Below are 24,986 nucleotides of genomic sequence, written 5' to 3'. Positions count from 1 at the left end.
AGTTAGTACACTGCAATAAGTTGGAAACACAAGAGAAGTCTGGTTTCTTAAAACAATTTATCCACAGGTAATTTTTAGTCTGTTTGAAAGTGTTTGCCAAGGCAGCTAGATGAACAGCATTGATAGGAGAACAAAGTCATGATTATCTAACTAACATAACAGGAAAGATATTGCTGTTCAACTTTGATCAAATAGTCTCAAAAACTTCCCACATTTCCTGGGAGAGTAGCACATACGAAGAACATCTAGACATGTGGTGCTACAGGTTCTACTGAAGACTCAAGAACACATATGAAAAGTCTCTTCATTTCAAACATTCTGCATTACATGCTGAAGAAGTAGTTTCAATTCATGAATACCCAGAGGCAAATGTTTGGTTGAACTGCCTCTTTAAATCACAAAGGACAAATATTGCTCTCAATGAAGTCAATGCCCAAACTCCCATTTGGCTATAACAGGAGCAGAATCAGGCCCTGATTCCGATTATTAACCATTAAAAAAAAAAGCCCTTTTCTACTTATTATATTTCTTCTGTGGGTACAACTGTCTTCACTTCCCATTGATGTCATCTTTTTGTTTCTGGTATGTGAAATTATGGGCCTCAACACAGCCTCCAAAATTTAATCGTCAACTTGCAGGTACAATTTTTCACATGTAAGTTTTTACACTGACTATATATGAGGTAAAATTTGAGTGTCTGTTTTTTGAAAAAAGCAACAGAGGGTCCTGTGGCACCTTTAAGACTTCCTTGCATCTGAAGAAGTGAGGTTCTTACCCACGAAAGCTTATGCTCCCAATACTTCTGTTAGTCTTAAAGGTGCCACAGGACCCTCTGTTGCTTTTTACAGATTCAGACTAACACGGCTACCCCTCTGATACTTGTTTTTTGAAAATTTGGCTTATGTGTCCTCCATTCTATGCTCAAAAATTCAAAACTGCCAGAGAGAATTCAACACCTTTTGAAAACACGTTGGTTGAGAAGTCCTCCAGAAGCATTGGTAAAATAGATTAAAGATGGAGATAAAATGACTAAATGTTACAAAAATAAATTTGGATAGTAAAATCAAGAGAACTGAAAAAACTTATAGCTAGTGAGAGCCTTGTTCCTAATTTAAAATACCATTTCCCTTATTGGTTTTAAATATTTTCTCAATTTTTTAAAGCAGATAGATAAAATAATCGATCACAATAGTCATTGTCAAAACTGCAAACAAATCATACATGCATATAAGTCATATCTTCCTGGGGCTAAGCTCCTGTAATGCCCAATGAAACAAGTGAGGAATGGCAGAAAGCAACACTTTCCATGATCAGGTACACTGTCATTATTAGGGATCAGTGCCATCAATAAAACAAGAATGTTAAATGATAAGGGAGGCTTTTATATTGGTCACTTACCATCATGTGGATAGTTATCTGGGCATCTTTCCCAACTTCTCCTGTCTTCAAACTTCCAGATGGTGACCACTACAAAGGAGGCCACTTTCTATGAGCTCTAGATTGGCTCTTGACTTCCAAACTGTTGCTGCTCAGCCCTTTTATACTTATTACATTTCTTCTGTGGGTACAACTGTCTTCACTTCCCATTGATGTCATCATTCCTGTCACATACAGGTGTGTTCACAATTCCACTGCTTCCACTTTGCACTTCATAACTCACTTCTATGGTCAGTTCCAAAGTACAGTACATAGTAGCAACACTAGCAACATTGTCTAGCAATATATAGTTCAGATGGCTGAGAGATTAGATTACATCTAAAGGAGGAATGTGCCTAACTACTTGCAGACAGATGTATGGCACAGGCTTCCTACAGAAGGATACGCTGGACCAAATCCTAAACAACATCCTATTTGAGCTCCTTCCCAGCCATTTCTGGAGAGATGTCTCCCTGTGCTACCATATCACAGATCTACAGTACCATAAAAAATGACAGCATTTTGAAGACAGTGAATAGTTAATATGCATATTTTAGTTCAGAAACTGCACATATAAATTCCTAGGAGAAAAATGAACATTTAGGCACATTTGTCATTGATTTGTTACATATATTTTCATTTATCTAAACCCATAAACCGGCTGATAGTCTGAAGTGATTTCTTGTAACTTATCTTTTGATAATACAAGACTAACTGCTGCATCAACGTTGACAGAAACTTTCCATAACTTGGTTGACTGAATACAGACCAGTTTCTCATTCAAAGATTTATAGAAAACCAATTTTATCTCCATTACCTTGTGAGGCATGTGGAAGCAAGGGACATTTAGATGCTATCATCAAAGGTAAAAAGAATTAACACAAGTTAAAAGTTCAGAATTTGTTTTTACATGTCAATGTAACTAATTTGGAATAATATCAAACAGTTATTTGACAATGTCAAATTTAAACACCATAGATGAAAATATGTTTAAACTACCTCCAACACATGTGGCCGAACATGGAGTAAAACCAATGTATTCCCAATCATAAATCAAACTGCTATCTTCTGCACGTGAAAATTCTGGGGTGTATGGGACAGGATCACTGTCACAGGATGGCTGGTGGCATATTCGTTCTGTTGCTGGTTTGGGGTCTTCACATTCCTCATCAGGCAGATCCATTTCAGTCTGAGTAAATGTGAGACGAACACGGCACTTCACATCTCGCATCTGAATGCCACGACCACAACTAGTACTGCATGGAGACCAGGGTTCTGGAATAAACCTGCAAATAATCATAGTGCAGCAACTGAAAGAAAACTGAAGGAGGAGAAATTTGCACTTGATATGAGTTTGCATGTATGTGGAGAGTTAAAATATTGCTACAAAAAGTTAATGTAATATAACAATGCAAATATGGCCAACATACTAGCAAAGCATATGATGAATAATATGGGTTATACTGAGATACAGTTTCATAATGTACCCAAATCCTATCATTAAGCCCCAAGAATACATCCTCTTCACTTTCCCCCTACCTACAATTCCACATAACTAAACAAAGACAACAGACAAGATTGTGGGGGAGAGGAAGAAAAGTCAGACGGAGCAATGAAAAGCAACTCACCTTTCTGGGAAAAAAGACAATACCCAAAGGTAGCTCAAAACTCCTGGAGCACTCAGAAGGCCAAGTTGTATATATAAGTCTACACATTGAGTTACAATAGCTCTCAAGGCACGCAATGTCATACATATGCCAAAAGCACATCTGCACTCTATTCACATTTCCCAGAAGGGCTACCACAGGACATCATTGTAATGACATTTAATAGACCTAGTGAAAGGTACTTTTTGAAATGTAGCCACCTCCAATGCAGAACATTACAGGATGCTATTCAGATTTCATCTTATAGGAGGTCTAACTTCGATGAAGAGATTAACTTGCTCGGTGGACTATCACTTTCATCAGTGTGTCTTTATGCTCCTGAGTAACTATAATTAAATCTTATTGTACACATCTCATTAATATATGGACTAGAGGTAATATTTAAAAAAAATGTGTAATCTTCTATTACTTCAAGGGCCTTTATTATGTCAGATACTAATGTTGAAAACTGGACCATTACAATAGGGCGGAATTCCACAAATCATCTTGGATGGATTTGTGGATAATTTGACAAGTTAAATACGTAATTGCATAGGTCATTTTCTTAAGGTTTCAAACACTTTGGTGAAAGAAATATACAGATTTTTTTTAAATTTTCCAACTGGAGCAGATCTACGTGAAACAGTCAGAGGAAATAAAAACATTTCTTTATTATCTCCTAAAATATCAGCAAAGGACACCTCTTTAGGATCCAAATTAGACATCTATTTGTTCCAACAGCTTTTCCTCCCCTTTCTGCAATTAAAAAATCCATTGCTCTGTTGCAGAGAAATATTTATTAAAATTTAAAAGCAGCCAGTTATGTAAGACTGAGATAAAGCCATCGTTTTGCCCTCTGTGTTTATTCTAAGTGTAAACAACACCTACATAGCATGGTTGATACTCTGAGCTCAAACTCAGAATGTTGCTAAATTTGAAGAATAGGAGTTTGTGGACAGACTACTATGTCAAGCCAACTGCCTTCTGCGACTGCAGAGTGACATGAGGAGACATGAGCAGGAGATAACACAGTAGTTATGCTATAGATATATTCCCACTAGGCCTCTGGGCTACTTTCCAAAGAGCACCTGCTGTGGAGAAGAGGGAAGAGTGAGTCTTTCCCCTTCTCTAAAGAGCACTAGCTAATACAGGTTAGGAAGAAGCTGATCACCCCTGAGGAGCTGCTGCTGAACTTCCCCGACAAGTTCTGCCCAATAACGACTTTGTCAAGATTTGGCTTTTTTTGACTTTTACCTGAATGGAAACATCCCAAACTTTGGCCTGATTTTGGAGGGTGCTGAGTGCATCCAGAAAGGTGCTGGGGGCCTTCACCTCCTACTGAAGTCAACAGGAACTGAAAGTGTTCAGCCTATCACAGGTTTGACAACATTTGAAGTGCACTAAAAGAATCTTCTACATTGGAAGAGTATTGCCAGAAACAAACTACAGGTGCTCCTATACTGCAGTGACAGGAAACATAGGAAATGCCATACTGGGACAGACTAGTTGTCCATCTAGTCCAGCAACTTGTCTGACAGCAGCCAGCTGCTTATGAATGAGAAACCCTGAAGTACACAGCAATGGGAAAACCTGCTAACAAAGAAAGTTACCTCATAACCTCAATAGAGGCTAGGTTAAGGTCCAAAGGGAGCCACATAAAATGTCTAGATAGTTATGTCAAAAATGGCCCTGATTCTCCAAAACAATAAGCATGTGGTTATCGTTATGCACTTTAGTAGTCCCTTGAAATCAGTGTGACGGTAACATGCTTAGAGTTAAACACGTTTATGTGCTTTGCTGGATCAGGGCAACTGTGCATAATGCTTTGACAAAATTCTGATCTTCTCTCCATACAAAGAACCATATCTGGGTAATATTCTACATACATAGAATTTATAAAAAAACTCAGAAAATTCTAGGCAATTATTCCTTGACTTACACCAGACCTATATTGTACTAGCGGGTTTCCTGTTGAATATTCGTGCCTGGGATTTCATAGCAAAGTTCAAGATTAAAAAAAGTAAAACATGGGTTTTGAATTTCTACTTTATCATTTGCTAAACCAAATCACATGACTGTAGGGTTAATTAGAACAACCTCATATTACAGCAATTCTTTTCAAGTTGATGACCTCATCAAAGGTAAGCTGTAGTTTAAATAGCTAAAATTAAGCAAAAGCCAATGGAGACTACTAATACAAAATGAGTGCATATAGCTGATTGGGCAGCATGCAGAGCTCTGGAAACAGGACAGTACTCTGTCTAAATCATGAATTTGGATCAGGTGCCAGTTTTGTATTAATTAGCTAAATCCACAACCTGAAGCAGAAATTATGGTCCTTTGCCTTCAATGTTTGACTGAGATAATAAAAAGGAATAATCCACCAACATCAGAAGATCTATATTTTTCATTGTGTGGCATATGCAGCATTCACTTGGCAACATATTGAGCCTGATATTTCTTCATTGAAGTCATTGGCAACTTTGTCTTTGACTTCAATGGGAACAGGCCCAGACTGAGTTTAGATCAGGATTAAGTAGCATCAAAGCAGCTCTCAAGTTATTGTCCCTTGCAAGTTGTTAGGTAGTTTATAATGGAATGTTTAGGATTCTGAAGGTTTTTTGAGGCCTTTAATGAATTTCATAGACAAGACTCCAGTTTTTAAAATGTGTTCATAGTGATTTGCATGAATGCTTAAAAAAAACAATCAACCAAATCAAATTGAAAAAGCTATTTATGCAAGTCACAGGAGGCCTGATTCTCCACTGTCTCACCACCTCGTGCAATCACTTTCATCTGTGCAAAGTGGGGGTAAAATGCTATCATCATGATTTGGCACACTTTGCACGTGTGTAAATGACCAAACACAAGGTGCAATGCAGTGGAGACCAGGCCCACCAATCATGATCTAATGAGGAGGAAAGTGGGTGTTCAGTAGGGCCATGTTGGGATGGCTGGGAAAAAGAAGCAGTGATCTAAACTACTGATGAGAAAATTGGTAAAGATAAGGCAAAATTCAACTCAAACCTTTGCTCAAACTCAACCTTCTCTGTGTTTCAGAAGATCTGGAAAACTTAACTTCTCTCATTATTATTAAGTTTTCCCATGCCTGCACTTTCTGATTTGGGAAATCCAAAATCCCTCAAGAAAGGCTGTTCTTTTGATATTTCCAGTCCAACTTTGCAGATCCAAGGAGACTGGATAAGATTGGCAGAAGCATCTAAATGTTTGGGTGCTTATCTGAATAGAACCTCTAAAACATTGGAGTCCTGCCCATCACTGAACCACCTCTTTATAATCCAGAGCCACAGATTTTATCACGTTGAGTGCTTACATATTGCGCAAAATATATGACCACCTTTCTGTGGAGAGGCTGCAAGAAAGCCTGAAATACATGTACTTAAAATAAAAAGGGCACAAATGGGAGAATTTTTTTAAATGCAATGAATAGGACCCTTAAAGACCCCACCACATTTCAGTTTTAGTAAATGCAATTCTATACAAACCTAGTGAACAATTATTTTTGATGTTCTCATGTTGCTGAGAAAACATACTAGCTTTTGAAAGCATTCTAAATTTATCCTCTATTTCTCTAAGTTATTAAAGGAAAAGGCAGCAGAGGTGTCTATTTCTTTAACTTATTATTAAAAGAAAAGGTTGTAAAATTTTGCTGAAGCCTCATTGTGAATCCTACTGTAACTAAGAAGGCTCAAGGGAGGAACATTTAAAATAATGATGGGTATCAACTGTCATCACATTCCACAACTAAAAACTAAAAAGGTCAAACCTACATTTTTCTTGGCCTTGCTTTACAAGCAGTCATTTTAAAATTTTCCTAATAATAATAAAAAAAGGCTTTTGAACATTCACCCTCTATGTAAATTCAGGACACCAGCCGTGGTAGACCACAGCGGCAGAGGTATTTGTCTTCCTGGTTTGGCAAATCCCCTGTTTGTGGGGTTTGAAAACACAGCTGCATTTATTCCCTTATTCATTATCAACTAAAATATCGCCTGAAGGCACAAAAGACAGCTGTAATAAAAGGATGAACTAGGAGCTGAGATTTCATGTTGCGGTTTTAGTTTGGATGACAAAAGAATAAATAAAGTTAAAAGTGGCAACGTACCAAGGAAACTGTAAACCCTATGCTAGCCAGAGGTGGGCTAGAAATTGTCATACTGTGTCACGTATAAACTACAAAAGCAAAGTTAAACATACTCCAAGCAGGAGGGAATTATTGTTACTGTTCACTCTGGGGGAAGTAACAACCGTGTGTTACAGTTTTCCTTTAGACCCTGTGCTCTGACTCCAAAAAAGCTTATTCCAGCTGGAAATGGTCAGATCAGATAGAATACAAGATTCAAAAGGTGCTGTGACAAATCGTAATTGCAAAGCACTGTTCACGTAACTGAAGGGCAAGCTGAGAGAGAGAAGGAAGGCAGAATCCTTCCATTTTGCTGGAAAATGGAGGCCTCAGTAGCCAGTCCCAAGGACTGTAATGAATTTGAATCCATATTCTACTGTTAATAAGGAGGTTAGCTGGGAAGTGTCCTACTCTAGTTCATCTACTTTTGTTCAAGGTCAGCTTCACTTGTAGATCTATTTAAAGGCTTTTGAATTCCCCTTACCTGCCAGCTTTCTCAGAAGAATAGGGTAAGAGCAGGTCTAGCATCCTAGTGGTGGTAGGAGAAGACAGCAGCAACTTATGTAGGTGAATGAGGGATCTGGCTGGGGTAATAGAGTTGGGTCCCAGGGAGCACAGAGTACCCAGAGTAGGAAGACCTGAGGACACCATGAAAATTAGTAGAGAAAAGGGGTGTCATGGACTCACTAGTGATGAGTGGCTGAAGAGGCCTTTTGGATCCAGGTCCAGATATTTTTGCTCTGACAATGGTAAAGTCAGATCCTTGAAGGTGGGACAGGGTAGGGTGGTTGAAAGGTGAACAGAAGTTAGGTCTCCAAGGTGGGAATAAGGATTGCTCAGAAGGGAGGACCAAAGGCAGGAGAATGAGGAGATATGACAGGGCATGCACTGAAAACCTAGCCAAATGCATGGTATCTTTCAGAATGCGGGGCACCTGAGAGAAAAGGCATCAGTACAGTAATTCAGCCATATTAAAGTGTTTATCTGGTGTGGTTGTAAGTTAAGAATAAAAGTAAACCCATTAGAAAGTTTATGGTTCCACTGTCATTTTAAGACATTCAGACTGCTAAGCTGGGATGACCTGTACCACTAGTTTGTGCTTTGCTTGTTCTGTAGAGATATCACCGAGAACCCCAAGGGCCTGGAGAATACATTAGTTCATGCTTCCCACCAGCATATACCACCACACCTGATTTTGCATGGCCAAAGAAACATCTCTATTTTTTCAGGCTGAATCCTCTTTAGAGGCGATTTCACATCTGTCCATTCCCAGATGCAGACACTCAACATGAAGAGGATCATTTAGCTAGCATTACTGTCCTCAACAATCATAGTTCACATTCAGACATAGAATCATAGAATATCAGGGTTTGAAGGGACCTCAGGAGGTCATCTAGTCCAACCCCCTGTTCAAAGCAGGACCTAATCCCCAACTAAATTATCCCAGCCAGGGCTTTGTCAAGCCTGACCTTAAAAACCTCTAAGGAAGGAGATTCCATCACCTCCCTAGGTAACCCTTCCAGTGTTTCACCACCCTCCTAGTGAAAAAGTTTTTCCTAATATCCAACCTAAACCTCCCCCACTGCAACTTGAGACCATTACTCCTTGTTCTGTCATGGCCTTGTTCTCACATGGCCTCTGCATTCGTGGCCACCAATTTAGAGAGCAGGGTAACCACTCACAAATAGTCAACTCTTGGCCATAGGTGCCAGTCCATGAAAAATTTCCAATGGCAGCTAGCATAATAGTGCAAATAACACCTGTTTGGCAGGAGGTGTCCTTTGTGAGCCAGTGCAGGTGTCAAATGCTTTATTACTCTTAATGGCACCTGTTAATACGTATGAGCCAAAATAAAGAATAGCTAAGCAGCAGAAGAAAAATAAAATATTAGGGGCCCATATTCTTGCTCGCAGGTACAGTGGTGTAAATCTTGAGCTCATCTGAGTAACTTCAGATTTACATAATTATAAATAAGAGCAGAATTTGGCCCAAACACAACACATTAGAGTGAATGCCTTGGAAGCCCATGTAAACACCTGCTGGAGTTAAAATATATGAAGGAGATAAGCACCACTCGCAGTTATTCTCCACACAGGTGATTCTATGAATGTTCATTGCATCGGAGATCTGAACTGAACTAAAGGGGTGTGAATAGAGCTGGACTCAAGGGAATGTCAGTTATGCACATGCTGTGAACACAACTATTTCTCAGCCCCAGGGCCAAAGTGGTGGGTGGCCCAAGCAACATCTTCTGAATGGCTCAGATAATTATAAGTAACTCCCCTCAATTCACTAGCATGGTGTGTATTTTTTTGGGGGGGGGGCATAGAGGTATTTCTCTTTCCAGCAATCTGCCCCTCTCCATCTCCAACACACTCATTACATTATTGAGAGGGAGGGAATGTTTGGCTTAAAGCAATCTACACTTGCTTTACATCAGTGAGGATTCTCCCACACTGGGGAAATCCTCAACAGCTCTCAAGGCTAAATTAAGGTCCCCTTGCACTGCTCCATTGATGCATAGGGAGCCATCAATCTGGCCCATATATTCTATGCCACTCAAGACAGCTGTTCCAAAAGCCAGGCAGTCAAGATATAAAACCAGGAATAATAGCCCATAAGGTAGCCCACAGAGCATCAAATGCCAAATCCAAATGTGACAACAGACTTGACTTGTACAATATATCAGCAATATTTTTTCCACACAGAAAGGGGAACTTACATTGGTTCTTCTGATGCTGTTCTGGTCTCTTCTATTTCTTGTGCTTGTTTGAACCAGGGTAGCTTAGCTTCTACAGGAATTTTTTCTGGTAAGGAAAAAAACATAATTCATTCCATCAAATTCAGAAGCATTTAATACATATTGCATTATTGACTTCAGCACATTAGTGTCTACATAGTGCATTGAGTAAAGTTGGGTCCCAAACAAATGCCCAGATCCAAAAATCCTCGTCTGAACTCTAGAGAAGTTTGGAACTGAATCTGCCCACAGGCCCATCTCTGCTATTGAAACCACTTTTTCTTCTACTGTTATCCCACACTGTGATTTTGGAAATTAATACTAGTGACACATATTACAGCTGAAGTATTTTGCTGTTACTTTTTGAGACTCACAACTGCCTTAATCTCTATTCATTAAGTGTATATATAATATTCCATTTGATTTGTCTGCACCTGGGCAGGCATTTTGCTTGGCAGGTCTCACATCAAGAGGTGAGAAAACTGCAGCAAGAACAAATTTGGCATGGCTTTGTTTTATTAATAATTTTTGGCATTTTAAATGCAAATTTTGTATTATTACTCACTTCAGTGTCACTCTATCTATGGAAAGGAAGAATTTAAACAGGAAAGTGAATGAGTATTTATGGCAAATTGAATGCGACTTACCACAATTTCTATTCCTGGCCTTTTCCTTATTCCAACAAAACTAAACAAAATGCAACAATATTTCTCAATCTGCAATTTTGAGCATAAAACATCTTAGAATTCTTTATAAGGTAAAATTTATAATTCAGATAAGGAAACTCTTCTCTTTTTACATTTTGTTTGCCTTGTAATATTCATTTACTATTTGAGAAATGTACCAGACAGGCAGCACTGCAAATCTTTTATTCAGTAATACAACTTTCGCCATATCGTTATGACATTGTTACTAAACCCTGACCTGCAGGAATACCTCTGTGGGTGAGAAGGTACCAGTAATTCAGTCCCCATGTCCATTCAATCTTTGGCTTCTTTTCTGAGTTTCCCAAAAGTGCAGCTGGTGAGTGCCAATTGCAATGATGTTATTTTGTGATGTGGACACCCAAATCTTGAAGTAATAGATTGGCAATGCCAGCTCACCATATATGGTTAGAAGAATTGTCAAAGGGTAACAAATTTCAATCATTATACAGATGGGCTGGATTCAAACTAGACACTTGGATGTGAAACACTTTCTCTCTTGATTGCCTAAGCCAGTATATCTCAACCGGGATCAAGGTTTGGTTTTGTTTTGTTTTGGGGTTTTTGGGTGGGTGGGGGGGAATTTCAAGCAGGGTTGGCTTAAGGGGGTAGGAAGCAGGGAAATTGCCTAGGGCCGCATAAAGCTAATTTACATGTTTCAGCCCTGCGCAGGGCTGAAGCCCTGTGGCCCAAGGAGGGCTGGAGCCCCACATCCCCTGGGGCTGATGGTAAGGGGTCACTTTTTTTAAAGTCCAAAGGGAGTAGCCAGCACAAAAACATTGAGAAACACTGGCCTAAGCTCTGAAGTCTTCCAAAATATTCTCCATGTATTGAAAAGAATGAAACTTCAAAGAACGTTATCTAAACTTCTTTTGGACTGTGCAGATACAAGCACATTCATACCAAGTTCTTCTCCTTGCAGGTCCCCTGAAGTTCCATAATACTTTCGTTACCATTTTTGCTGCAAGGCTTAGAGAATTCTGTTGTGTTTGTCCCTTGATGATTTTTTGCCTGGAGAACTCCCTAAAACCTCAAAATATTCTGCCCTACCAACTTATTTGTGGTAAGTCATTGGGTTTCAATAGCACTTAACTACATTTGCTATTCATTTTACTATGTAAAGCTTACTGTTGAGTTGTGAATATTCCCAACAAGTTTTTCCAATAAATATGAAAAGACTGAAAAGACTTCCAACCCTAAAGTTGAGGGACCAGAACTGGGACAGGAGACAGAGAAGCCTACCTATCTATCTACCTACCTATCTATTGTATATATGAGATAAGACCAGAATAGAAAATGTCACTTTTATATCTTCTCATACCTCTATATCTTTGTTTCCTCTTATTTCCCCACATCCCTCATCTACCTTTTATTCCTCAATTAATTTTAAAGGACATTTGTTAATCCATGTCATTAAGCACTAAAGATTATTTTAAAAGAAATGAAGTGGAAAAGAAGAGGAGAGGGAAATCAGCATGGACATTATTTAAGGTTTTTCCATGTTGCATGCAGAATTCTGTAGTTTGAGCTGTCAATATAGAGGAACAAAGGCCATGGTTATATGTACCATAAGCACTATTACATATTACTCTTTCCATTGAAAATGTTATTGAGCAATCCCCCAGCACCTAATGTATTGCTCCCACTTTTCCGCTATTTAACTTAAGTTATGTATTTTAATGTAGAGCGCTTGTTGTTTTCATTACATGATATCAGGTTATCAGCAAAAAATATCACACATATACCTTTCTTACCACCAATGGCAACAGCCCTTCCTTTTGCCAACACTGGAACAAGTCCAGGCAAATTTGAGCTTCTGGCACTTCTGGGAGAGGTGACTAGGGACCCTTTACTTCTGTTAACAAAATTGCAAAACAATAATACACGCAGACAAAGTTCCAGTTACCTTTTGGTTTGCAACATGGTACTGGCACGATGCACTCTTCTTTTATGTGTAGCTTAAGTTGTGGATTACAGCCCCCGACATGCTGGCCACGATGGTCAATACACAATACCACTCGGTAACGTAAGCCTCGGCCACAGGTCACCGTGCACTAAGGGAGACAATATAATAACATTACTCCACAGATTCTTTTTAAAATATTTTTCAAAAATATTGCCATTCATAAATATGAATTTGGAAGCTTTAAGTCCTTACCCAAAGCCCACTGAAGTAAAGTGGAGTCTTTCTATTGACTTCAGTGGGCGTGGCATCAGGCCTTAAGTGAAAACTTTAAGTGAAAACTATAATAGCTGTTCCATCAGATTTCAGATAAACGTTATTTAAATATAACCTTGCATTGCCAAGTGACTAAAGTATATTAGTGATGGCTACTGATGGACAAACTTCTAAAGATGTGTGTGTGTGGGGGGGTGTCTTCCTGGGTTCTGCAAAGCTTATCTGAACAGCTACAGCAGGGGTCGGCAACATTCGGCACGCGACTCGCCAGGGTAAGCACCCTGGCGGGCCGGGCCAGTTTTATTTACCTGCTGACGCGGCAGGTTCGGCCGATCGCGGCCCCCCACTGGCCGCGGTTCGCTGTCCCGGGCCAATGGGGGCGGCGAGAAGCCGCGGTCAGCACATCGCTCGCCTGCGCTGCGATCGGCGAACCTGCCGCGTCAGCAGGTAAATAAAACTGGCCCGGCCCGCCAGGGTGCTTACCCTGGTGAGCCGCGTGCCAAACGTTGCCGACCCCTGAGCTACAGTCTATAACAGAACTGGGAATCTACTGAGAATAAACTCTCTCACAACATGTTTAGTGGTTTTTGGTTTAATTTGGGTCAGAAAAAACATCAGAATGCTTCTCCAACTGCATTTCAGTGATCTTATTTGGATGAACTTAGGAAACATAGAAGTGTTATCTATCCATGTCAGATAACCAGAGCCAAGATAATTTGCTCTATATTCCTGTTACTATAATGAAAGGTAAGAAGAATGCTAGGAAAATCATCCATACAGATAACTCTCAATCCCCAAACAGCCATGTTCTTGGCAAATTATCCACAGTGGAGGATTAAATCCAGAGGTGAAAGTAAGCCGGTCCGGTCCGGTGTACTGGGGCAGCTTCCCCAGGGCCTGACAATTTAAAAGGGCCCAGGGCTCCCGGCAGTGTCCGGAGCCCCGAGCCCTTTAAATCACCACCGGAGTCCAAGGGTAGTGGCAGCAGCTGGGAGCCCCTGGCCCCAGTCCCGCCCCTTCCGCCTGAAGCCTGCCTCTTCCAGTTGAGCCGCCCCCGCACCTTGCTCAGGACCCCAGCCGCCCTGCGTACCGGTAAGTCCCTTAAGTTACTTTCACCCCTGATTACATCTATCAAGAAATGGGAGACAAAAGTCCTGATTTTTAAAGAGCTTCTCACTCTGATTTTGTGGCTATAATTTTGCTTCCACATAAAGTTGTAAGCACAGTTCTGCAGGCAAAAGAAAATGTGCATGCATTTTATTCCACAGGGATATATCTACTGCTAAGTGCTACAAAATGTGCCTGCAATTATTTTTGTCCACAATTATATGACTGCACACAATTAGAGGCTGCCTTTCAAAACTAGGTACAAATAATTTTTCAACTTACCTGAGACCATTCCATAGCTACCCACTTAGGACAATCAAATAGATTACAGGTTTGCATGACCTTGGGCTTGGGGGCATACATGCATTTCCATTCCTCTACTTGCAGTATCTCTCCATGTATAGTCTCCTCTACACAAACAAAGCTCCTCCTCTGAATTCCACCTCCACAGGAAACAGAACATGCAGTCCAAGGATTATGCTCCCAGCTAGGGGAAAAAAACAACCAAATCCCAAATACATTAACAATAATGCCATCTATAAAGCATAGCAAAATATTAAACCCAATCTTACTTCCACTGAGGTGAATGGAAATTTTGCCACAGACTTCTAAAGGGAGCAGAATCAGGTCTATTTTCTGACATTTGTACAAAAATCTATATAGAATCAGAAACATATTGTGCCTTTGTTTCAGGCTTTCTTTCTGCTATGTGCCAAAATGAACACACAAATAAATGGACTAAAGTGCCCAGGTAAGTTTCTTGAAGTGTTTGGAATAACCTGATTCTCTTGTATACATTTTGAGGAGTTAAAGCAGGAATACAATATATTCGATTATTTGAATAATGTCTAGAATGAATCAACATAATGAAGCGTGTTCCACGTTTAGGCTACTACTTTACATGGCTATATGTAATTTTTCATCATTATTATTTGGTTAGCACAACAATGTGCTTGAGGCTGCATAAAAATAAAAGCCCCTGCTCTGAAAAGCTTACAGCCCCAGATATAAACATACTGAAGATCAAACTTGCTGTGACATCTGAAGTGGGGATGACAGTAAAGTTATACATTTTTCAGGGGCTTTATCTCATACTCTAAGTACAAACCACACATTTAGGCATCTACTCTTTCACAAAAGACAGTAGATAAATATTGAAGACATAACTCAAGGATCTTCCTGATGTAAGTGTATCATTCACAATTACAAACTACAAGGCCTCTATCCTGGGCTCCTCCTTTGGTTTTCACACAGCCCTACTCAATCCCTCATTGTCCCATCCACCTGCCCCCACAAAGAAACCTGGGGAAATAGTTGGGTCCTGCACCTGGTCTTAAAAGCTCGTCACATCTTAGCTTTGGCAAATCAAGGCAGGAAGTGAGTAAGAAGACTTTACTACAGCCAGTCTAAAACCTTTAAATATTACAATTGCAGTGGCTCAGAAAAGAACTGTGAAAAAAATTACATCATTTATGAATGATAGACTCAGCAAGTATAGCAATATCCCACCTAAATCAATTCATCGAGAGTAACATAGGCTTTGTAAAGGAAGTCATAATATCAGAGTATATGGAGCAGAAGCCTATAAATCAAAGGCAGACGTCAGTAAGTACTACCTACTCCCTATGATACAGAAGGTAACTCAAGAATACTTCCTATTTTAAATAGTTCATTAAGCTGTCTACAAGAAACGTATCAATCATGTTCAAACACTATAGCACAGAGTCAATTTTAAACATACAAAAACCTCCTTTGAACTTTAAACGTAGGATATATGCTCAAAAGCAGACAACATATAGCTGACTGACTCAATACTCATTTCATATTACCAGAGAAAAAGGCATTTAAAAAGTCACAGTTATACTTTTCACTATTTTACCTAAACAAATGCCCAGTGTTAAAATCAACTCATTTTCTTTGAAAATATCAGGAACTAAAGAGCAATTAGCTGTTCAATGAGTTAGCAGCTCATGGATTCCTGTGTGTAAAGCTGACTGTGCTAGATGTAATACTACTCTTAGAAGTGTTTATAGCATAAAGTTTTATAGTTGTTTTTCTTTATCTCATCAGTTTCGAACACACTCCAGTTCCCATATTCCCATGAGCATTTTCAAGATGGAGTGAGGTCCAGGGCTACTGGGGGGAGGAGGGGAAGTGTCGTGGGCAGGCAGTCAAGGAGACACTTTCCAGAACCCGCAACTGTCAAGGGATCCTCAACAGTCCAACAAGTCTGAGATATATGGAGGTGTTCCAAAAGCCTTAAAAGAAAATTTTTATCCTGGGAAATTTTTCTGTTTATTTCAAAGATCTCCATCTGTAGAAATATTTCAGTAGGACGTTTACAGCTCCAGCCGCAAGATAACTCTTTCAAGAGCCTGCAGTGTGCATCGTGACTTTCCCACAACTTCCTCATTTGAATGAGAAAATGGTGGTGAATGCCACAGGATTGCAAAGCAGCCCTGCACGTGGCCTTTGTGTTACCTGGGAGGTGACGGCTGCTCAAGAAGAGCAAGCTCGTAAAGCTTTGGTGAAGAGCATCTACAGCACTTTGTTTTATGCCTGTTATGTGTGAACAGCCATGCTCAGCACTTGAACAGGTAAAAAGCAGAATTAATGTGGAGTATCTGCAACAACTTTACAGCCAATAAGCACAGAGTGCATATATGCTAGAATTGCTGCAGTATTTAGCTCCTGACTGGGCCAGATTCACCAGAATGTGCAAAGTGGCCAGGTGTTTCCACCACTGCCTCTTCTAGTTCTGTTAGAGAAGGGCAGCTTTCCTCTCCCACTGAAGGCTAGAGCAGCAATACATTGAATCAGCCTACCTTGTTCTCGCCCCTTCCTTAGTCAATGCCATCAACTTTTGGGTGTGTGCTGGCTGGTCTCTGAGTGGATGGGGTGATCATGACTGCTTTAGACCAACAAAACCAACACAGCCCCCAGTGAACTTTCACACGTGGGGATCAGGCCAGTATCTGCTGGCACAGACATGGAGCCCTTATCTGCAGTTCTTAATGCTTACAATGAGAGCAGTTGTCCATGACTTCACCCTCCTTATGATCTCCTTTACCATGGACAGTGCTGTACAGTCTCTACAGGCACAGTACAGCACAGAAGGGAAACTAAACCTTAATTCCAACTGGTTTCCTGAACCACTCAGAACACGAAGCATTGATATAAAGAAATTGTGTTGAGGTCAACACAGAGAAATCTGCAGAGTCTGGCAGCAGAAGGAAAAGAGGAAAGATAGGAGCAGTATAATTGCAAAACTCCAGTACTAAGCCACAGGAGAAAACATCTCCACCTATCTGACAAAGCCAAAAAACATCAAAGAGCAGCATATCTTCAGCTGTGTAAATTGTCAAGTCAATGGAGCTATGATAATTTACACGAGTTGATGGAATCCAAGGAGTTCCACTCAGTCGAGTGAGTCTGCAAGTTCACTCTTCTCCCACCATATTCTGTTTATTCAGAAAAATATATTTTTAATTTTAGTTTTTCATTAAACTGGCCAGATCCTCAGATGGTGTAAATCTGCGTATCGCCACTGACTACACTGATTTAAACCAGCTGCAGATCTGACCCACTGTTTTTAAATTGAAGTCCCTAACTTCTTTATAAAAAAAAAAAAAAACCATCTAGCACGTTTCAGAGAAGCATTATATTAATTTTCTGACTGTCTCCGGTGAAAAAATGTTCTCAAACCACTTAGGTAATGAAGAAGCACAGAAAATTCCATATCTGCAAAGTATTAAAGCAGTGTGTATATGAACAAGCAGCATGTAGGAATAAACAACAAAAAGAACAGAAGAGAAATATATTTTAACAAGCAAAGAACTCATTCCCAGAGTGCCCATTACATGAATAGTTACTCTGAATGCACACATTTTTTATTAATCCAACCAAAATATACCTTCACAGAAAAGAATGAATAAATACATGCATTTTAGAGAAATTTTGACAGACTATTACTTCTGCACTAAACAATTATGCACTTAACAGGGTTTTACTGCAGTAACAGAGGGCCCAATCCTGCAACACTTTACTTAGGAATAGTCCCATTCAAGTCACTCACATGTACAGTGCTTGCAGGATTGAGCCCAGGATTTACCCTCTTCAGTAAAACTTGGAAGATCAACTACTACGATAGTGTGCAAAGACAGTAGATAATGTTCTAAGCTATACAGTGATTTGAGTCTTTGTATTTGAATATTAAATTCCCACAGAAATCTCATCCTAATGCTGACCTACATGCTATAGTCCCCATACATACCGAGGAAGAGGCTGGAAGTGATCATAGGGCATGATTTCTTTAAATCCATCACTGTCAATAAAATAAATATGGCATCATTATTGCTCATATCCTAGATGTTATTTGCTCTACATGTTAGGCACAATCATGTTTAAAAGTGAACAAATCCCACCATGAGATCAGGAAATGTGTGACCAATTACAGGATCTTCCTGTGGAACAAGATGACCCATTATGTACCCATCATTTCTGAAGCGGCTGGAAACACTCGGTGTATAAACTCCTTAATTCCTTCCACAAAAATGGAAAAAGCAATTTCTCCTCAAAAGGAAATGAATGACCACTAAACAGTTCTACGTAATCCTCCTATGTGCGACTCCTCCCAGGTTGTGCCACTTCCCCGGGATACACAGTCATTTCTTAACAAAGAAGTGGACACCACAGAGAAATCTGTAATGAAGGGATCTGTGGAAGGTGCATGCAGCTGAAATAATGCATGATAAGGGTTCAATCTATGGAGGTGCTGAGCACTTCCTGGAAGGTGCCCAGCACCCTCAACTGCTGCTTACTTGAATTACAGAAGTTGCTCAGCACCTAGCAGGAGCAGGCTCCGAGGTTAAGGGAAGGTCTATTCCTCAGGTCTGCAAGGAGAAGTGAAATATGACATTATTTCCCCTCACCCCCTGGTCTGTCTTTGTAGGGTAAATCTGTATAGCAAGAGCTCATAATTTCTAACTTTCCTACCTGTCGTACTCCCATCCCAGCATTGTAATATTCCACAGTTTTTTCAGATAAACTGTATTAAGGTCTTGCCATTCTGCCTATCAACTGGCATTTTAGAAAAGAGCTTTTAAAGTCTGTGCATCTATACTTAGTAGAGGTCACCATCGATGATTATGTTTAACACGGATTAAAGGAAATGGACAGTTTAGCTATAGGAAATGAAATCCATTCAGAGTGTTTCCTCCTCTTCTTATATATAACTCTAGTCCAGCCAGATGGCATATTAATGTGAGGTTCTGGGACTTGACACTGTGAAGTATTTTAAGATACTTCAGCACAGCCAGGAAACCTCACCAGACAATCCAAAAGTAAGTTAGTTTTAAATACCACTGAGCAATTCAATACAGTTTATGTCTACTGTAGCCTTTATAATTTGGCAATAATATTCGGTGGTATTTGCACCAGAAGTACTTTTATTTGAACTGATTTTTTTCTGACTCTCTTGTAACTTTAAAAAAATCCTCCCAAAACTTTAAATATTATGTGACCAATTGTAGAGTGAAAATGGTGAATGAAATTTTTATACCAGACAGATGGACAAACCAGGATAAACCACGTGCAAGAACTTTATGCTGAACGAGGAATGGAGCTACTACCTGCCTTTAATGAGAAATCCTGAATAACGTATGACAGCATCGATAAATCCAAAAGCAGACATACAGTCTCTCATGTTCACGTAATCCTACAAAATGTATGCACTGGTGCCATAGGGTATGTTTACACTGCAATCAGGAGGCACAAGTACAGAAGTACAGCCTGTGTAGACATATCCAAGCTAGCTTTGATTAAGGCAGTTTGCTAAAAATAGAGATGTAGCTGCAGTGGCCCAGGCTAGCCATGTGAGTACAATTTCACCTGGGACCATAGGCACATACTTGGGGTGGCTGGCCCATACTGTTGTTTGTGCCACAACAGCCATACTGCTACGTTTAGTGAGTTAGTTCAACCAAAGCTAGCTTGAATATTTCTACATGTGCTGTTCTGATGGCAGGGTAGACATAGCCATAGTGCTCTCCAAGAAATCTGCAGCAAAGGTAGGCCACAAACAAAAACAAATGGACTATTGAAACCATCTCTGTACATAGCAAGTTGTCATTCTATTGTATGAGATTGAGGAAGTGCTACAAGCCTGTTTGTGTTGGTGCCAACTGCCAGACTTTCTTTAATGTCCTGAACAATTAAGATTAAACAGTCTTAAGATCAAAGTGTGTCAAAAGTCAAATAAATATGGTTATTTGCTACTTAGTAACTAAAAATACCATCCCACTTACATATTTGTCATACAAACCTAGAAGGACAGGGATCCATGTTGCATTCCTTTAGTTTAGGCTTTGGTTTCTTATTTTCTGGGTAGTAGTGACAGTAGTGATCAGGAACAACTCGCTTCAAACGAATATCCACACATTCAGCGGAGTTAAGCTGATAACCTAACATGGGAGCAAAAGATGAACAGGCTAATGCTTGTGATGAAGGGAGATCAATTCAAACGGCTTTCTTTTCTCAAATACTGAACTATACATCCAGTTAAATGCAGTGATTTTTGTGTTGTTGTTGTTTTAGTAAGGAGACGCTTTACTCAGACATATAGGGCCAGGTCTTCACCTGGTAAAAGTCAGCAACTGAAGTCAAGGAAGTTATATTGATTAACATCAACTGAGAGTCTGGCCCTTTGTTCTAGTAGTGTTTTAGGAAGACACTAAAAATAACAAAATGTTAACAGAGGCAGTTATACACCTACTGGGACACCTCACCTGTCACTTTCTTGAGGTGCACAATCGGATGGCCGTGTTGTACATCCACATTTATAAAACCCACACAGAAGGGTTTACTGAGTGCAGTACTAAGAGGTCTATTAGGTGGTCATGTGTGGTAAGAAAAATATTTAAAACAGAAAGCCAGAGGAATTGAAGATGAGGTCCAAAGACAGTATTAAGTTAAACTTTAGAAAACAAAGAAATATTTTCAAGAACATTCTTAGTTAAAGAGCCAAGAAAAGAAAACCGGAAGTAACTACTTGGTGCAAATATCTGCAAAAAAGGACTCGTTAACAAAAAAGATCTGAGTTTAATAAACCGCTAGGTTGCTTTCTTGGCTAGGAAAAAAAAGGCTTATTCTCAGGAATTGTCTTTCACTGAAACAGAGAAGACAAGAAGGATGTTCTGGTATGTGCTAAAAAAAGAAAAGGGAAGAAACCACAAGAATGAAAATCCAAATGGAGTCAATAAACTAATAGCATAACTGTGTCTACTGAAAATGCTAAAGTATCATATATCAACAGCTTCACTTATGTGTCTCTTGGCTGATCCAAAGTGTCATCCTGCATGAGAGTGATAACCATAAAGAAAAACTAAGCAGTTCCAGCATCTTAAGCATGCATGTGTCAGTTCTTGTGAGCACCCAGCAGACCCAGAAGAATTACCAGTTGCAAACAAAATTCAGGTTTTTAAAACTTTCCTTTTTATTTGCATTTGATTGTATTCGATGAGCCACTCTCAATCACACCTCTCCTCTCTGCACTCCCAAGCCTCTCCCTCACCCACACAAAGATTACAGAACTGAATATGGAGTGATCCAACTGAGAAATGATATACTGGTGAAGCAGCTGATTCTAATTTTTTGTTGTGTGGAACTTTTTCTATCTGAAAGGTCTGAGTCATTTTAGTGCTGGTGAAAGAGCTCAGACAGCATCTGGAGACCAAATCTTCTCTGAGATAATAGGTTCAGGCTGGGCAGCAGCAGTGCAAGTTTCCCCAGTAATATACAGTCCTCAACACTGCTTCTATCTGGGGTCCGTGTGTAGCTTAGTCTCCAGGCTCATTTATTTACTGGCCTTTCTCTCAGGACTGCCAACAAGAACACCAAGCTTTGTTGATAAAGATGGTGATTTCCTAATATGGACATCCATCCACAAGGAATTGCACTGAAGCTACCAGCTAATTTCAAAGAGAATAAGCAGCCATCAGATGGTAATAATTTTCAAGACAACACTGTCTTAGATTGGATTTGAGCCATCAACCTAGAAGGGAAGGTGTCCATTGAGCTATCCAGTGTTTGCAATGCTCACAATAAAAATTATTATACTGTACACTTCTTCCCCGGTGAGGAACATAAAGGAAAAACACTTAGGCTTGCAATTCTACTTCTTGGATGATACCATCCCACAGGATTACCATTCACATTTCCAATGAGAGTCATGTCTCAGAGGGCCAAAAATCTTCAGAGATAGAGGAGTTTCCCACCATGACTCCGGCTAGAGACATGGGACCTAGGAATAGTAATCGTGAGTGTACATTATTTCCATTTTTATGGTGGGGAAACTGAGGCACAAAGAGATGTTGTGACTGGTTTGAGACAGCTGGGAAGAGAACCAGACTCTTCACTTGACAAGGCTCTCTTATTTTTTAAAAAGCAAACACACATGAGCCATTCTTTGAAAAACAGCATTTTAACGGGTCCTGCAATAGTGGAGTAATTATTTAGATTATTTTGCTTTTTTTAGTCCACATGAATAATACTAGTGTGTTCTCTAAGAGAATGAGTAAAGGAGCATTATTATCAGACTCCCCCTGGAGAACTTCCGTGTCAGATGAATCTGCACCGGTGTAAAGCAGGTATAGGCGGTATAATCATTTCCTATGCCAACTGCTTCTCCATCCACCACCTCTGCATCAGGAGAAGATAGGACATCACAAGTGCAGGGCTGAGGCAGAAGGGGGGTATGGTGGAACTGAGCTGCACTATCTTAATCCCCTGGTTGTATAAACTCTAGAGTTTAAACCAGCAATGGAAGTTGGAGTAGGCCCCCCTGACTTTTACCAGGACCAACCAGCTGGGGTTCAGAGTGCCCTACGGGGGTCACTGCAGCTACTACTGTCTACCTCATCTGCTTGTAGTGGAGAATCAGGGGCAAAGCAAATAAAATTGTAGTCAAGTGAATAAGCTTTAAAAGTGGATCTTAAACACTATGCCATTTTTTTTGCATCAATCCATTTCTATCCCCTACTCTTTCCTCTTTCCCAGCTTTTTATTGTCTATGATGTTCCTGTCTTTCCAGGTGGCTCCACTAGAAACTCTGATGTTACCTTTGACCCTCAACTTCCTTTCTCCATACACGTCTCCTGTTGGTAAATATTAGAAATTTCACCTTCTAAACACTTCACATATCCACAAGTTTCATACTTTTGATACAGCAAAAATACTGCCCATGCGCTTAGGAACTTACCTCTATTTCTGCAAAGATGAGTATGCTAGTTTGTCAAAAATCCTCTCTTTGGCCACTTCACTTGGTCCAATACCATGTACCAAGTCTACAATTTTTTGCCTCATTGTTCACCTACCTCATCTCTTTTCTTCACTCCATTGACTTTCCTATCTATTAGCACTGCTCTAACATTCTCACTCTAACATTTAAATCTATAGCCAGAAATGCCTCCTTCCTCCCTTCTCTCTCAATCTCTGTCTTCCCATTTGATCTCTTTGTTCATCTTCCTGTGATCTTCATACTGCAATCCATTCTTTCTCACTTCTAGCCCCACATCACTTGGACTCTCCCCTCTTTATTTTTCTGGATCTCTTTCTCATAAGGTAATTCATTAGATGTACACACTGACATTCAATAGTATGTAAAACAATAAAATATGACTAATATGTTTTTATTAACTGCAGATATTACCCTTGTACTCGGTCACTTATTTAGCTGACCAACCACTAACGTGCAAAGCAGCATAAACGTATTTAATTGATTTCAAAAACAACCCTGTATGAAAATTATAAATCAGCCATTTATAATCCAGAGTTGTAAACACTCCTGAGCCCCAGCCATTACTTACCTCCTCCACATGTTACAGTACACGGGAAGAACTCTGTCTGTCGCCATTGATGACTGATGGGTTGATAGAAAAAGAATTGAACCACACTGTCTTTTGGGGCAGTATACCTGGTCTAAAGAGATTTCCATTACAATGCATTTGTATACTGTATGCCAATATTCATGACATTTCACAACATAACTCATATGTAATCATAATGCAGAGAGCTATATGGCAATAGGCAGAAAACCACACAGAAATCTGGAGCAATACAAACAGAAGTTTCTAATAATAAAACATTTGTATGTTGCCTTTTTCAAATTATTCTCCTGTAATTATGTAACAGTGCTGAGAAGCCCCTCTGGTGATTTTTCTTCCCTTGCTGGCAAAGCTCCTGGAAGTGCCCTGCTGCTTTATAATACTATAGGCTAAATTTTCAAAATTCCATAGGGAATATATGGGTCTAGAACTTGAACGGAGTACAGGGCATACAGATTCACGTTCAGATAAGACATGGATCAAATTGGATGTGCACACAATATCTGAGGTGTAAAATATTGTGCATTAGTGTATTTCTATGCCATGCAAAACCAATGGCCTGCATCAAAGTGGAGTTATGACATAGGATCATTTGGCTGTGGTGGTGTTGTAGCCTTATTGGTCCCAGGATATATGAGAGAGACCTGAAGAAGAGTTCTGTGGTGCTTGAAACCCTGTCTCTTTCATGAACAGAAGTTGGTCCCATAAAAGATACTACCTTGTAAGATCATTTGTTTTCAATGGAAAAAATGAAGAGTACCTTCCCTTGGGTACAGGCAAATTATTGATATTTTTGTGCACGTTTAATAGCTGCATATTGTCAGCCTGTGACCTGGGCAGATCAATAACTAATAACCAGGTATGATCAGTACTTGGATGGGCAATTCCAAAGGGTACATCTGTGCTTGATAAAAGACCCACGGCATGGCTGTGGGTGTCCTGCGTCAGCTGACTTGGGCTTGCAGGGCTCAGACTGCGGGGCTATAAAACTGCACAAGGTGGGAGCCCGCACATCTACACTGCAATTTTTAGGCCACACTCTGCAAGCTCAAATCAGCTGACCCACACTGTGAGAATTGGTATCGGGGTTTTTATTTCAATGTAAACATACCCGAAAAGAAACCTAGGGTGCTGCCGAAAGTGAGGCTGTTGATTCAGGAGGTGGTAAT

General features: G+C 39.9%; 1 protein-coding gene across 5 annotated transcripts in view; it reads right to left on the bottom strand.

The window, feature by feature from the left end:
- The window catches only part of ADAMTSL3 (ADAMTS like 3), a 260,167-nt gene that overhangs the window by 51,868 nt on the left and 183,313 nt on the right, over positions 1-24,986 (bottom strand). For all 5 annotated transcript variants that reach the window (XM_034783742.1, XM_034783741.1, XM_034783744.1 and 2 more), the window contains exons 10-16: positions 23,800-23,911; positions 20,259-20,397; positions 18,210-18,260; positions 14,219-14,423; positions 12,557-12,704; positions 9,929-10,013; positions 2,416-2,702 (exon numbers count right to left, since the gene is read on the bottom strand). In XM_034783742.1, the coding sequence (XP_034639633.1) occupies positions 2,416-2,702; positions 9,929-10,013; positions 12,557-12,704; positions 14,219-14,423; positions 18,210-18,260; positions 20,259-20,397; positions 23,800-23,911 (1,027 nt within the window). The remainder of the gene's footprint in view (positions 1-2,415; positions 2,703-9,928; positions 10,014-12,556; positions 12,705-14,218; positions 14,424-18,209; positions 18,261-20,258; positions 20,398-23,799; positions 23,912-24,986) is intronic.

Source organism: Trachemys scripta, chromosome 10 (genome assembly GCF_013100865.1).
Source record: "Trachemys scripta elegans isolate TJP31775 chromosome 10, CAS_Tse_1.0, whole genome shotgun sequence".
Classification (NCBI taxonomy): domain Eukaryota; kingdom Metazoa; phylum Chordata; order Testudines; family Emydidae; genus Trachemys; species Trachemys scripta.
Note: the sequence above shows the minus strand (reverse complement) of the source record. Positions and strands in the feature narration are given on the sequence as shown.